Source organism: Nomascus leucogenys, chromosome 17, assembly GCF_006542625.1.
Source record: "Nomascus leucogenys isolate Asia chromosome 17, Asia_NLE_v1, whole genome shotgun sequence".
NCBI lineage: Eukaryota > Metazoa > Chordata > Mammalia > Primates > Hylobatidae > Nomascus > Nomascus leucogenys.
The window spans coordinates 37,405,174-37,417,583 of NC_044397.1; the positions used below are offsets into that span (position 1 = coordinate 37,405,174).

Here is a 12,410-nt window from a genome sequence, read left to right on the forward strand (position 1 = left end):
GGAGGAGGAGAAACTGTGTATTTCTTTAGATCTAATAAAAGAAAGAAATACAGGCCAGGCGCAGTGGCTCATGCTTGTAATCTCAGCACTTTGGGAGGATTGCTTGAGCTCAGAAGTTCGAGACCAGCCTGGGCAACATGGTGAAACCCTGTCTATACCAAAAAAATACAAAAATTAGCTGGGTATGGTGGTGCATACCTGTAGTCCCAACTATTAGGGAGGCTGAGGTAGGAGGATTGCTTGAGCCCAGGAGGTCGAGGCTACAGTGAATGGAGATCATGCCACTGCACTCCAGCCTGGGCAACTGAGTGAGACCTGGTCTCCAAGTTTGTTTTTTTTTGAGACAGAGTCTCGCTCTGACACCTAGGCTGGAGTGCAGTGGTGTGATCTTAGCTCACTGCAATCTCCATCTCCTGGGTTCAAGCGATTCTCCTGCCTCAGCCTCCCAAGTAGCTGGAATTACAGGCATGCGCCACCACGCCCAGCTAATTTTTGTATTTTTAGTAGAGATGGGGTTTCTCCATGTTGGTCAGGCTGGTCTTGAACTTCTGACCTCGTGATCTGCCCGCCTTGGCCTCCCAAGGAGCCACTGAGCCTGGCCCTCACATTTTTTTTTTTTAATAAATAAATAAATAAATAAAAAGGAAATTAACTCCTCTAAACCACTCTTTCCAGGACCTGTGCTAGTCCCTAGCCAGAGGCAGGCACGGTGTTTTCCCTAAGCGGCCACCATTTCTTTCCTTCTTTCTTTCTTTCGTTTTTTTTTTTTTTTTTTTTTTTTTTTTTGAGATGGAATCTGGCTCTGTCGCCCAGGCTGGAGTGCAGTGGCGTGATCTCGGCTCACTGCAAGATCCGCCTCCCAGGTTCATGCCATTCTCCTGCCTCAGCCTCCCTAGTAGCTGGGACTACAGGCGCCTGTCACTATGCCCGGCTAATTTTTTGTATTTTTAGTAGAGATGGGGTTTTACTGTGTTAGCCAGGATGGTCTTGATCTCCTGACTTCGTGATCTGCCTGCCTCGGCCTCCCAAAGTGCTGGGATTACAGGCGTGAGCCACCGCGCCCAGCCTCTCTTTTCTTTTCTTTCTTTCCTTCCTTTCTTTTCTTTCTTTCTTTTTTGTGACGGAGTCTCACTCTGTCGCCCAGGCAGGAGTGCAGTGGCTCGATCTCGGCTCACTGCAACCTTTGCCTCCCGGGTTCAAGCGATTCTCCTGCCTCAGCCTCCTGAGTAGCTGGGATTACAGGCATGCACCACCACACCCGGCTAATTTTTGTATTTTCAGTAGAGACAGGGTTTCACCATGTTGGTCAGGCTGGTCTCAAACTCCTGACCTCAGGTGATCCGTCTGCCTCAGCCTCCCAAAGTGCTGGGATTACAGGCGTGAGCCACCGTGCCCGGCTGTGGCCACCTTTTAAATGCTCACTCTATGGCAGTCACAGTCACTGAGCTGAGGACTGTCAGAATATTTCATGCCCACATCATCTCAGCTGTGTGTCACATGGCTGGGAGGCACAGGAGCCAGGATGCATGCCTGCATGCTGCCTCAGGCTGTGTCCCAACCACCCTGCGACACCCCACCATGTCATGAGGGTCCCCTGTGCCTATGTCCACCCTGTGTCTCCTCCCTCTACCCCGTCCCCACCCACTGCTGAAGGTAGTCTGGGTGCGCGGGCTCAGGCAGCCCACCCTGCAGGGTGTTCAAAGTCCACTGGGCCTCCAGGCTGGGAGGAAGGTCTCTTTGGGCCCCTGTTTTAGCCTCAAGCTCAGAGGCAGGGGGATAGACACACTGGCTCTTGGATGCCAGCTCTTCTCTCTGGGGTCCCAAGGAGCAGTCTGAGCCTTTCTCCTTCCTCGGAGGAAGACCCCAGCCCCGCTGCCCTCCTGAATCTCCTGGGGTGCCCACATGCACAGAGGCCTGGTCTCACCGCCTGCCATCCGGGCACCAAGGGTTTTATTCGTGTCCAATTTTTATCCGCACCGCGGAGAAAGAGGGAGGGGGGACATAGAGAAAGCGGGGAACCCGGACCAGACCCCAGACCCCTCCCCCCACTGGAGCCCGGGGCATCTGCCTGGTTGGGCCAAGGAAGACTTCGTGAGATCCCTGAGGGCCCCAGGAGGAGGGGGCTGGGAGCAGCAGAAGAGGACTGGGGGCCACCATTTCCCCATCGATGCCCCAGGCCAGGGCCCTCAGTCTCTTTCCTTCCCCGCCTTCTGAGGGCTGTAGACTCCGTCTGCAGAGGCTCAGCTGGCCACGACCCCATCAGACCCCCAAGGTACTCCCTTAGCAGGTCCAAAGCACATGTTATCCTATGCCTGTGACCCTGGGCTGCCATCCAGCCCAGGTCCCAGACCACAGGCACACGCTGCCCTCCTCTTGGGTGGGGCTGGGGGCACCGCTGACCTGTCACCTGCTCCCTCCCTGGGGACCTGTCTCTACTCCCCGGGGGGCTGCTCAGTCAGTGAACAACTTTGCTTTTTCTCTTTCCTACAGATTCCACCTCCCATCTACCCCTTTCCTCTCCCACCTCTTGACCTGAACCCCTTTTGACCTCAGAGTCAAATGTACCTGAGGTCTGTATCCACCACCTCTTGTCATGCAGAAGTCCTGGCTGGTAGGACCTTGGCCCAGGGCATGGGGTGAGGACAGCCTGGCCTGGAGAGGTCAGACCAAGAGTGAGGTGTCTAGCTCCCCAGGTTGGGATTTTGGGGGCCACCCGTCTGGGCACTCCTGGGTCAGTGGAGGAGCTTAGGGGAGGCTGTGGGGCCAGCCACCAGCCCTCAGCCAGGGTCCTCCTGCAGCCAGCTCAAAAGGATGCAGCTCCCCAGCTTGGATGGGGGTGCACCAAGGGTTAGGCTGTTCTTCTTTCTGTGTAGGTCCGATCCCGCGTGCTGTACCACATCCTCATCTGCCCAGTGATAAGAGAGGAGTGGAGGGAACTGTGCAATGGGGAAGAGGGGCTCCCAGGGCTGGCACCTTGCAAGGTGTCCCTGGCTGCACTGAGCTAAGGTGAAGTGACAGAGCAGATCGTGGACTCTGGTACCATCCACCGGCAGCAGTCCCAAGCCTGGTGAGTTGGCATCAGCAGGAAGGGGGGTGGGGAGATCCCTGTGTTCGTAACGGCTCTTTGTTCCCCGGGCGCAGTGGGTGGACAGGAGGTGGGAGAGGACACCCTTAGAAGCAGCACATCTGGCTTCTCCTTGTCCACCGGGTGCCCACCCTCAGTCTTCCCTGGTCACATCTGCCCGTGCATTGGCCCTGAGACCTCTTTGTAGCCTTGGGGGCAAGGGGGTACAGCCCCCTCCCCGCCAGGGTCCTGGGGCCCGCCCCTCGCCTCTCCCAGTGCCAAGGGGGCACCAAGCTGAGTCTGTCTGGGCTCAGAAGCCCCCGCTCTCAGAGCTGCTCCGGCTGTGGTAGCTGGGACTGGGGGTCCTCGAGGGGCTGCGTGTCTGGCTGTGGGTCCCATGACTGCGACTGCTGTAGCTCCCGTGGCTGTGGCCGGGGCTGGGGCTGCGGCTGTGGCTCCGGGTCGAGTAGTCGCTGCTCAAGCAGCTGGAGGAGGAAGAGGGGCTGGGCCGGTAGTATGGAATAGGACGCTTGCGGGCGCTGCCAGGAAGGAAAAGCTGATTACAGGCCATCCCAGGCTCCGAGCCCCATCCCAGCAGCGGCCAGGGCTTCCTGCCTCAGTTTCCCCTGAGTCCTGGCCTTAGAGACACCTGCCTCCTCCAAATGGAATCTAACGGTCATTGGTTACTTGCAAATTCCATGTTGATCGTTTTGCTTTTCTTCACCTATCCGCAGGGAAAAGAGCCCATGTCTCTGCCCGATCCGAACACCTGCTAATAAATACTTGTTGAGCTGGGCGCGGTGGCTCATGCCTGTAATCCCAGCACCTTGGGACGCTGAGGCGGGTGGATCACTCGAGGTCAGAAGTTTGAGACCAGCCTGGCCAACATAATGAAACCCTGTCTCTACTAAAAATGCAAACATTTGCCAGCCATGGTGGCGCGCACCTGTAATCCCAGCTACTTGGGAGGCTGAGGTGGGAGGATCACTTGAACCCCAGAGGCGGAGGCTGCAGTGAGTGGAGATTGTGCCACTGCACTCCAGCCTGGGTGACAGAGCGAGACTCCGTCTAAAAAAAAAAACTTGTTGAATGAATGAAACTTGCAAATATGGACAGCTCCCATCACCCAAGTTGGCGTGTAAGTGTCTGTAACTACGTTCCAGCCCTGCCTCTCTGTTCCCCTGTCCCCTCTGCAATCAAGGAGTTTGTTGCTTTCAGGTCACTCGAAAGGAACAAGGAGGAGAGTCCTGGCCGCTGCTCCCCATGCCCACGGTCCGGTCCAGTCCCGCCGGCCCCACTCCTCACTCAGCTACCTCCCGCTGGCCCAGAGTTAGTTGGAAGCCAGGAGGCTATGACCCAGAGAAGAGAAAAGAGAGGTTAAGGGGCAACACTGCCCCGTCGCAGGGTTAATTCTGAGGAAGAAAACAGGTGTACGTTAGTGGAGGAGGAGGCAGCCTGAGAGAGGGGCTAAGTGGGTGCCAGGTGGAAGGTGTGAGGGCCTGGCCTATGGGCAGGGTGTGTGACCTGTCTGGGGGCGTCCCCAGCCTGGTGAGTTGGCATCAGAAGGAAGGGGGGACGCAGGAAGATCCTTGGGTTCGAAATGGCTCTTTGTTCCTTGGGCACTGTGGCTGGACAGGAGGTGGGAGAGGACATCCGTTAGAAGTAGGACAATCTGGACGGGCGCGGGGGCTCAAGCCTATAATCCCAGCACTTTGGGAGGCCAAGGTGGGTGGATCACCTGAGGTCAGGAGTTTGAGACCAGCCTGACTAACATGGTGAAACCCCATCTCTACTAAAAGTACAAAAAAAATTAGCTGGGCGTGGTGGCAGGTGCCTGTAATCCCAGCTACTTGGGAGGCTGAGGCAGGAGAATTGCTTAAACCTGGGAGGTGGAGGTTTCCGTGAGCCGAGATCGCGCCATTGCGCTCCAGCCTGGGTGACGAGTGAAGCTCAGTCTCAAAAAAAAGAAAAAAAAGAAGTAACACAATCTGGCTTTTCCTTCAAGGCAGTCTGGCTTTGAGCTCTGGGGCAATGCCCCGCCCCCGTGCTTCTTGGTTACCTGGATCACCAAGGACTAGGAGGGACTAGTTTGAGAATCATACCCTGTTAGAACTGAAAAGATGCTCACGAAACCCTGGTTATTGTACAGATGTGGCAACCGAGGCCCAGAGAAGCACACTGATCTCCCAAGGCTGCCCAGCAAGGCAGTGGCAGAGTTGGGCTCAGAACTTTTTGCCTGTGTTCCCCCCAACCCCCTGCCAGAGTAATCTAGGGCTTCAGGGTGATTTCCACAAAGGCAGACCATAATGTCACCCGGAGACCCAGGCCCAGACACTTCCAGTCCTAGCAGAGAAACTGATCATGGCTTCACCAGCCATGCCCTGGGCACAGCCCCACAGCTGTGTAGGGCAAGGGAGTGTGGCTGCTCTTCTGACAGCTGCCCCAGAGACCAGACTGCTGTGCCCCCTCCTCCAAATCCCCCAGGTTAGTGAGAAAGAGAGATGCAGACAGACGGACAGCTGACCAGGGCCAGACCAGCTCACTTGGGTATCTCCCAGGCAGCCTGTGCAGAGGGGTCCGCCTGGCCCCCAGGCTGACCACAGGCCACTCAGCAGGCTGGACCTTGAGATGAAGGAGAAAAGGAGACATCATTGTCCGGAGAAGGATGCAGGGAGGGCGGGAGGGGCTCCGGAGGGATGGTGGGACTCTTGCAGAGCTGAATTCCATGCCAGCTTTGGCCCACCCAGACCCAAGTACAGAGCCCCCTCCCCTTCATGGGCCCTCAGGCCCCCACCGGGACCCTTCCTTCTGCGAGGCCTCCTGCACCTGTCTCTCTGATCGCCCCCAGCACCTCCAGTTCTAGCCCCCTCCTCCCCTGGCCCCCTACCCTGGCAGAACCCACTCATTGTCCTTTAGCCCCCCCTCACCCCCATCCCCGTGCCAGGTTCAGTGGATCTTCAGAGAAGGTCCCCGGGCCGAAGTCTCTGTTCCTGAACCGGGTCAGCGGCCCCAGCCCTGCGTCCCCGGCCCCCCCAAGACCCTCCATACCTGGTGATGCGCCGCGGCTCCATGAAGCTTGGCGAGTCCCGGCGCCGCTTGCGGATGGGCGAGTAGCTGCGGGAGCGGCGCCGGGCGCGGGCGGCCTCGGCCTCAGAGTGCCTTGTGCGGCTCTCGCCGTCCTTGTCCCTGCGGGGCCGGCCCGAGGTAAGTGAGCGACGCGGCCCGGCCGCTCCACCCCGCCGTCCGCCCCGTCGGCCCCGTCCGGGCGGGCACTCACCGGCTGAGGGGCTTCTTGGGCGACGGCGAGCGGCTGGGGCTGCGGGGCCGCTTCTCTGCGGAGCGCGAGCGCGATTTAGAGGGCGAGCGGCTGGAGCTCCAGGAGCGGGGGTGCGGGCCGGGGCTGCGCGACGAGCTCTTCCCTTCCGGGCCGCCGCGCCGGCCGTGCGCGCCCGGGGACGGAGAGGTGCTGGCGGGCCGCGCGCGCGGGGGCCGCTCCTTGGCCCTGGAGGAGGGAGACGGCGCGGGATAGGGCTCACCGACCCAGAAAGGGGGCTGGGGGCGGGGAGGGTTCCCTGGGGCGGGGCTTAGGGCGGAGGGGCGGGGTCCGTGTAGTTTGTGGTCAGTCTGTGCGGAGTGCGCAGTGAACACGGAGCCTAGTGAGCGGCAGGGGTCAGTTCAGGGGGAGCCCCGTGAGGGGGCGTGTTGGGGGAGATCAGTGGAGGAGATTGTTCTGCGGGATGGGGAGAGAGTGACCAGTAAGCGGGGAGCCTCATGGGAGGAGAGGGGCTTCCCTGGGGGCAGTGATCAGTAAGGGGAGACGGATCAGTTGTGGGGAAGGGGTCGGGATAACCCGGGGTAGCTCAGGGTGGGGAGGGAACTCCCTGGGGGTTGGCATCAGTGGAGGGAGAACTCCGTCGGGGGGCTGGGATCAGTGTGGGGAGGGAAACTCCCCGGAGTTTGGAGGTCAGCGGAGGGAGGGTAACTCCCTAGGGAGAGTTGGGTTCGTCGAGGGAGGGGGCCCTGTGAGAGGGGAGTTGAGATCAGCGTGGGGAGGAAATCCATGGGAGTATCCATGGGGTCCATAGGGGTTTGGGGTCCGTGGAGAGGGAGGAGAGCTCCGTGGGGGGTTGAGATCCGTGGGGGGTAGTTCAGTGGGGAGGGGTTGGGATCTGTGGGGCATAGATCAGTGGGGAGGGTGGGATCCGTGGGGGGATAGGTCAATGGTGGGCGTGAGATCCGTGGGGGGTAGCTCAGTGGTGGGGGTTTGGGATCCGTTTGTGATAGATCAGTGGGGAGGGTGGGATCCGTGGGGGGTAGCTCATGGGGGGGTGGAATCCGTGGGGGTAGCTCCGTGGGGTGGGTTGGGATCCCCGGGGCGTAGCTCAGTGCGGGGAGGGATCCCGTGGGCGGGGATCCGCTAGTGGAGGGGAACCCTGTGCGGGGTGGGGGCGGGAATCCAGCTCCGGGTCCAGCACGCTCACCGTTTCCCGTGTCCGCCGTGGCCTCGCTCAGAGCCGGGCTCGGGCCCGGGGCCGGGGGCGCCGCCGCCGCTGCCGGAGTCGCTGCTGGAGCGGGCCCTGCTGAGCGAGCGCGACGAGCCCCGGGGGGGCGCGGGCCGGGGGCGCCGGCGACCCCTGCGGCGGGGCGCGGACGCCGAGGACCGCGAGCGCCGCCGCCTACGCCGCCGCCGCCGCCGCCTGCCCGCCCCGCCCGCCGCGCGGCCTCCGCGACCTTGGGACGACGGCGCCGAGCGCGGGCTCGGGCTCTCCTTCCCCCGCGCGGGCGGCGTGGGTGCGGCGGCCGCCGCCTTGTCACGGGCCCTGGGCGAGGGCGAGCTGGGCTTCTGACGGGGAGAGAGGTAGACAGGGCACGGAGGGGGGAGAGGGAGACGAGAGAGACAGAGAGAGAGGAGAGAGAAAGAGAAAGAAAGAGACAGAGAGAGAGAAAGAGACAGAGAGACAGAGAGCGAGAGACAGAGAAAGAAAGAGACGGAGAGAGAGAATGAAGAGAGACAGGAGAGGGAAAGAGGAGAGACAGAGAGAAGAAAGAGGGAGACAGGGAGGAGGCAGAGAAGAAAAAGAGGAAGAGAGAAAAAGAGCAGGAGAGAGACAGAGTGAGAAGGAGAGAGATGAGAAAGAGAGAGGGCGAAAGAGCGAGGGAGAGAGAGGAGAGAGCAAGACAGGAGAGAGGGAAGAGAAGGAAAAAGGGGGAAGAGAGAAGGGGACAGAGACAGTGAGAAGAAGAGACAGAGGAGAGACGGGGGGGGGAAGAGAAGAGAGAGAGAGGGAGAAAGAGCGAAGAGAGAGAAGGATGGAAGCCAGGGAGAAGTTCGAGAAACAGAAAAAATCCAGACAGGCAGGGGACAAGAGTTGGGGCAGAGAGAGGACAGAGCAAGAGGATCGAGAAGTTGGGGTGAGAGAGCGGGCGGGTGGGGTGGGGGGAGAGAAGGAGAGAGGGCTTTCACCGGCCCGAGCCGGGGGCTGCCAGTCCCGGAGCATCGCACACACGGTTCCCCGCGCCTGCCCTGCCTCTGCCTCTCCTGGGTGTCCACCTTCTGGCCTCAACAGTGCAGCTCATGCAGGGTTCTTGGCATGCAAAACACAAGAGGGACAGAGCGGTGGGGGGGAGGGGCTCCAGGACAGGCATCGGGGCTGGCATTGCCCCCCGATGGGACGGACGATTCCCGGCAGAGAGAAGAGAGAGCGGCACCGGGAGCGGGGCCAGGGCCAGCCCACCAGGCCGGACCCCCAGCGCTTGGGGGTGGGCGAGGGGATGGAGGGGTTGGGGGCGTCACACGGCACACAGATGGGGGAGGGGGCGAGGGGGACAACTGAACTCAAAACTGAACCGAAGAAAGGGAGGAAAAACAGAAATAAAAAAACAAAATCCACAAATGTCATTAGATACCAAAAATCAAAAACAATATCTGATCCTGGGGAACCTGACATTTTTCTGTTAATATTTTTCTTTGTTTTCCGGCCCTGCAGAGAGCTTTGGAGCTGTCAGTAGCACCCGACTGTCTTTCTGTTTCTCTCTTTTCCTTTTCTTTTTCTTTTTTTTTTTAAGTTCTGATTTTTAAGTCCCTCTTGGTTAACGTCCACTTACCAATAAAGTGGCACTTCCTCCTTTAGTAGGTAAGGTGTGTAAGAGAAGGGAAAAGTGTGGTAGTATAAGTTCATCATTAGATTCACAAAAATGCAAGAGAGAGATAGAGAGAGAGAGAGAAACGCAACCACCCCATTCTAGGCCTGAGAGGAGGCCACGCCGCCTCTGGAGGAAGGGCTGGCAGCGCCCGGCTCCTGAGTGGGCAACTCTTAGGTGACCGCTGGATAGAGATGGCAAATGTTTTTCCAAAAGTGGAGTTAGGACACAAGGATTGGGACACAGAAAACCAGGAAGGGCATCTGGCACCATCAAAAGGGCCCTGGCTGGGATTCAGGAGTCTGAGAGCCTGCCTCTATCTCACCGAGCGACCCTGGCCACGTCACTTCCCCAGTCTGGGCCTCAGTTTCCCCATCCACAAAATGAGAGGGTTGGCTTTTGCTTCCTGATGTCCCTTCCAGGGCAAAGATTCCAGGATTTTCTGCAGGCCCCCTGCCCGCCCTCCCTGTCTCTCTCCCTACACAGAGCTGATCCCTCCTCCTGTCCTTGGCCCTCCATCTAGTAGCAGTTGACTGTCCTTGTCTGTTTATAGGTCTGTTCCTCCCCGAAAATCCTCCGATCACCACTACCAACTTGACTTGGAGCACCTCCACGGCAGATGTGGTATCTGATTCACCTCTGTAACCTCACTTTTTATCACCGAACTTGGCGCCTAGCAAAACCTTGATTCTGTTTGCTAAGGAAGGAAGAGAGTCCTAGAAGCCTGGACCAAGCCCTTTTGGAAGGCTGTTTCTTTTTTCTTTCTTTTTGAGAAGGTGTCTCACTCTGTCTCCCAGGCTAGAGTGCACTGGCGTGATCTGGGCTCACTGCAACCTCTGCCTCCCCAGTTCAAGCAATTCTCCTTCCTCAGCCTCCCGAACAGCTGGAACTACAGGCGTCTGTCACCACATCTGGCTAGTTTTTGTACTTTTAGGAGAGACGGGGTTTCACCGTGTTGGCCAGGCTGGTGCTGGTCTCAAACTCCTGACCTCAAGTGATCCTCTGGCCTCAGCCTCCCAAAGTGCTGGGATTACAGGTGTGAGCCACCAAGCGCGGCCACTGGCAGGCTGTTTGGATGAGAAGACAAAAGCTGCTGCCACCTCTCAGGCACCTTGCTGCTAGGGACTGGAAGGAGCACAGTTTCCTTGGCATGGCCCTGGGTGTTTCCTGCAGAGGGCAAGGTGGTGCCCAAGCCTTTCCCTGCAGGGCTGGAGCTGAGCTGAACATGGAGGTAGAACCAGGAGGTCAACCTCATTGGTGGAAAGGCACAGATGGCTCCTGATTGGTGCCTGAAGCAGCCAATGAACACTAGCCGTAGCTGCCCAAAGCCAATCAGGCCATGAAGACCTCTCCTGGGAAAGCTTAATGTCTCCATGTGGGGCAGAGACAGGCATAAGTGGGCACAATGGATATTTCCTGGTAATGGGGTGCCCCTCTGAGCCCCCTGACTCTCCTGATCACAAGCTCACCCCTCACCCCAGGCTAGGAGAGTTAGAGGCTGGATTGGCCCCTCTTTCATTTTTATTTTTTTATTTTTTTTGAGACAGAGTCTCGCTCTGTTGCCTAGGCTGGAGTGCAGTGGCACGATCTCAGCTCACTGCAACCTCTGGTTCCCGGGTTCAAGTGATTCTCCTGCTTCAGCCTCCCAAGTAGCTGGGATTACAGGTGCCCGCCACCACGCCTGGCTAATTTTTATATTTTTAGTAGAGACAGGGTTTCACCATGTTGGCCAGGCTGGTCTTGAGCCCCTGATCTCAGGTAATCCACCTGCCTCGGCCTCCCAAAGTGCCGGGATTACAGGTGTGAGCCATCACGCCCGGCCTTGAGTTGGCCCCTCTGAGACGGCAGTTGTATTCTCAACAGGAGACCATCAGCTCCCCTAACATATACTCCCCACACTCCAGGAGGCAGCCAGGCAGCCAGTGCCCCAGCACTTTCAAGCACCCCCAGCCCACCATTCTTTTCCCTCAACAGGAGGCAAATGAGAACGTCTCTGGGATTTTCATATTTGCAGTTTCTGTCCTATACCCTGGGTCGTCAAAGAGTGCAAAGTGAACATATATGAGCTGGGGGAAGCTTGGGAGCCAATTCACAGTAGTCCATAACTCAAGTTGACTCTAGTCTCCTTATTTAAGAAATCTTTGCTTGCTACTTTGGTTAGTGGAGGCAGTGCAGCAGGGCAGAGTACGGAACTTAGGAATCAGCCTGGCTGTGAACACTGGCTCCAACTCTTGAGTTTGGACTTGAGCCAGCTACTTCTTCTTTTTCTTTTCTTTCTTTTTTTCCTTTTTTCTTTTTTTTTTTTTTTTTTGTTGTTGTTTGTTTCGAGATGGAGTCTCACTCTATTGCCCAGGCTGGAGTGCAATGGCGTGATCTTGGCTCACTGTAACCTCCACCTCCCAGGTTCAAGTGATTGTCCTGCCTCAGCCTCCTGAGTAGCTAAGGGATTACAGGCGTGAGCCACCATGTCAGGCTAATTTTTTTTTGTATTTTTAGTAGAGATGGGGTTTCACCATGTTGCCCAGGCTGGTCTTGAACTCCTGACCTTGGGTGATCCACCCACCTCTACTTCTGACTCAAAGAAGGGAGCCAACAATAGGTGAGGAAGACCACGGGCCATGATGGGTCCTTCCCACAGATGCTGCAGAGCCCTCCTGACTTCCCACTACATTATGCTGAGAGTGGGATGGGAGTGTTAGGAGCAAAAAGGGTCTAGGTTGGATGGCTGTTCACCTCCATCATGGTCCTGTCCCCTACCATCAAGGTCCAAGCCCCCAGGTCCAATCCCCTGTGCTGATCTGGATCCTTCCTGCCTGCTATTTTTGAAGACCAAGTTCTTTCCTACTTCCTTCTCATCTCCTCCAAGTCATGGGCCTGCCATGGCCTAAGATGATAGTCACTGGTAAAGTGGAACACCCTGGAATCAGCCCTGGTGTGAGTTTGTTGTGAGACCTTAAGGAAGTCACCTGACGGTGGGGACCCTCAGTTTCCCCACTGGTAAAATGGGGATAAGTGGAGTCTTTGCTGGGTCAGCCTATATTGGGGTTGGGTGACTCTTTTCAGAGTACAACCAACTCATGGTCCCTTCACAGGGTCAGAGCAGTGCAGGAAGGACTGGGGGACCCTATGGGGTGTCCACCAAGTACCAAGATGGCAGAGGATGGGAGGAAGGCACCTCTCATGTCCTTCTCCACCCATCCCACCG

General features: G+C 57.8%; 1 protein-coding gene across 1 annotated transcript in view; it reads right to left on the reverse strand.

Moving 5' to 3' along the window:
- Nucleotides 1-1,920: 1,920 nt before the first annotated feature.
- Nucleotides 1,921-12,410, reverse strand: part of SRRM3 (serine/arginine repetitive matrix 3) — an 84,740-nt gene continuing 74,250 nt past the window's right edge. The window contains exons 12-15 of the mRNA XM_030797523.1: nucleotides 7,546-7,907; nucleotides 6,342-6,566; nucleotides 6,113-6,250; nucleotides 1,921-3,603 (exon numbers count right to left, since the gene is read on the reverse strand). Of these exons, the coding sequence (XP_030653383.1) occupies nucleotides 3,375-3,603; nucleotides 6,113-6,250; nucleotides 6,342-6,566; nucleotides 7,546-7,907 (954 nt within the window). The 3' untranslated portion in view covers nucleotides 1,921-3,374. The remainder of the gene's footprint in view (nucleotides 3,604-6,112; nucleotides 6,251-6,341; nucleotides 6,567-7,545; nucleotides 7,908-12,410) is intronic.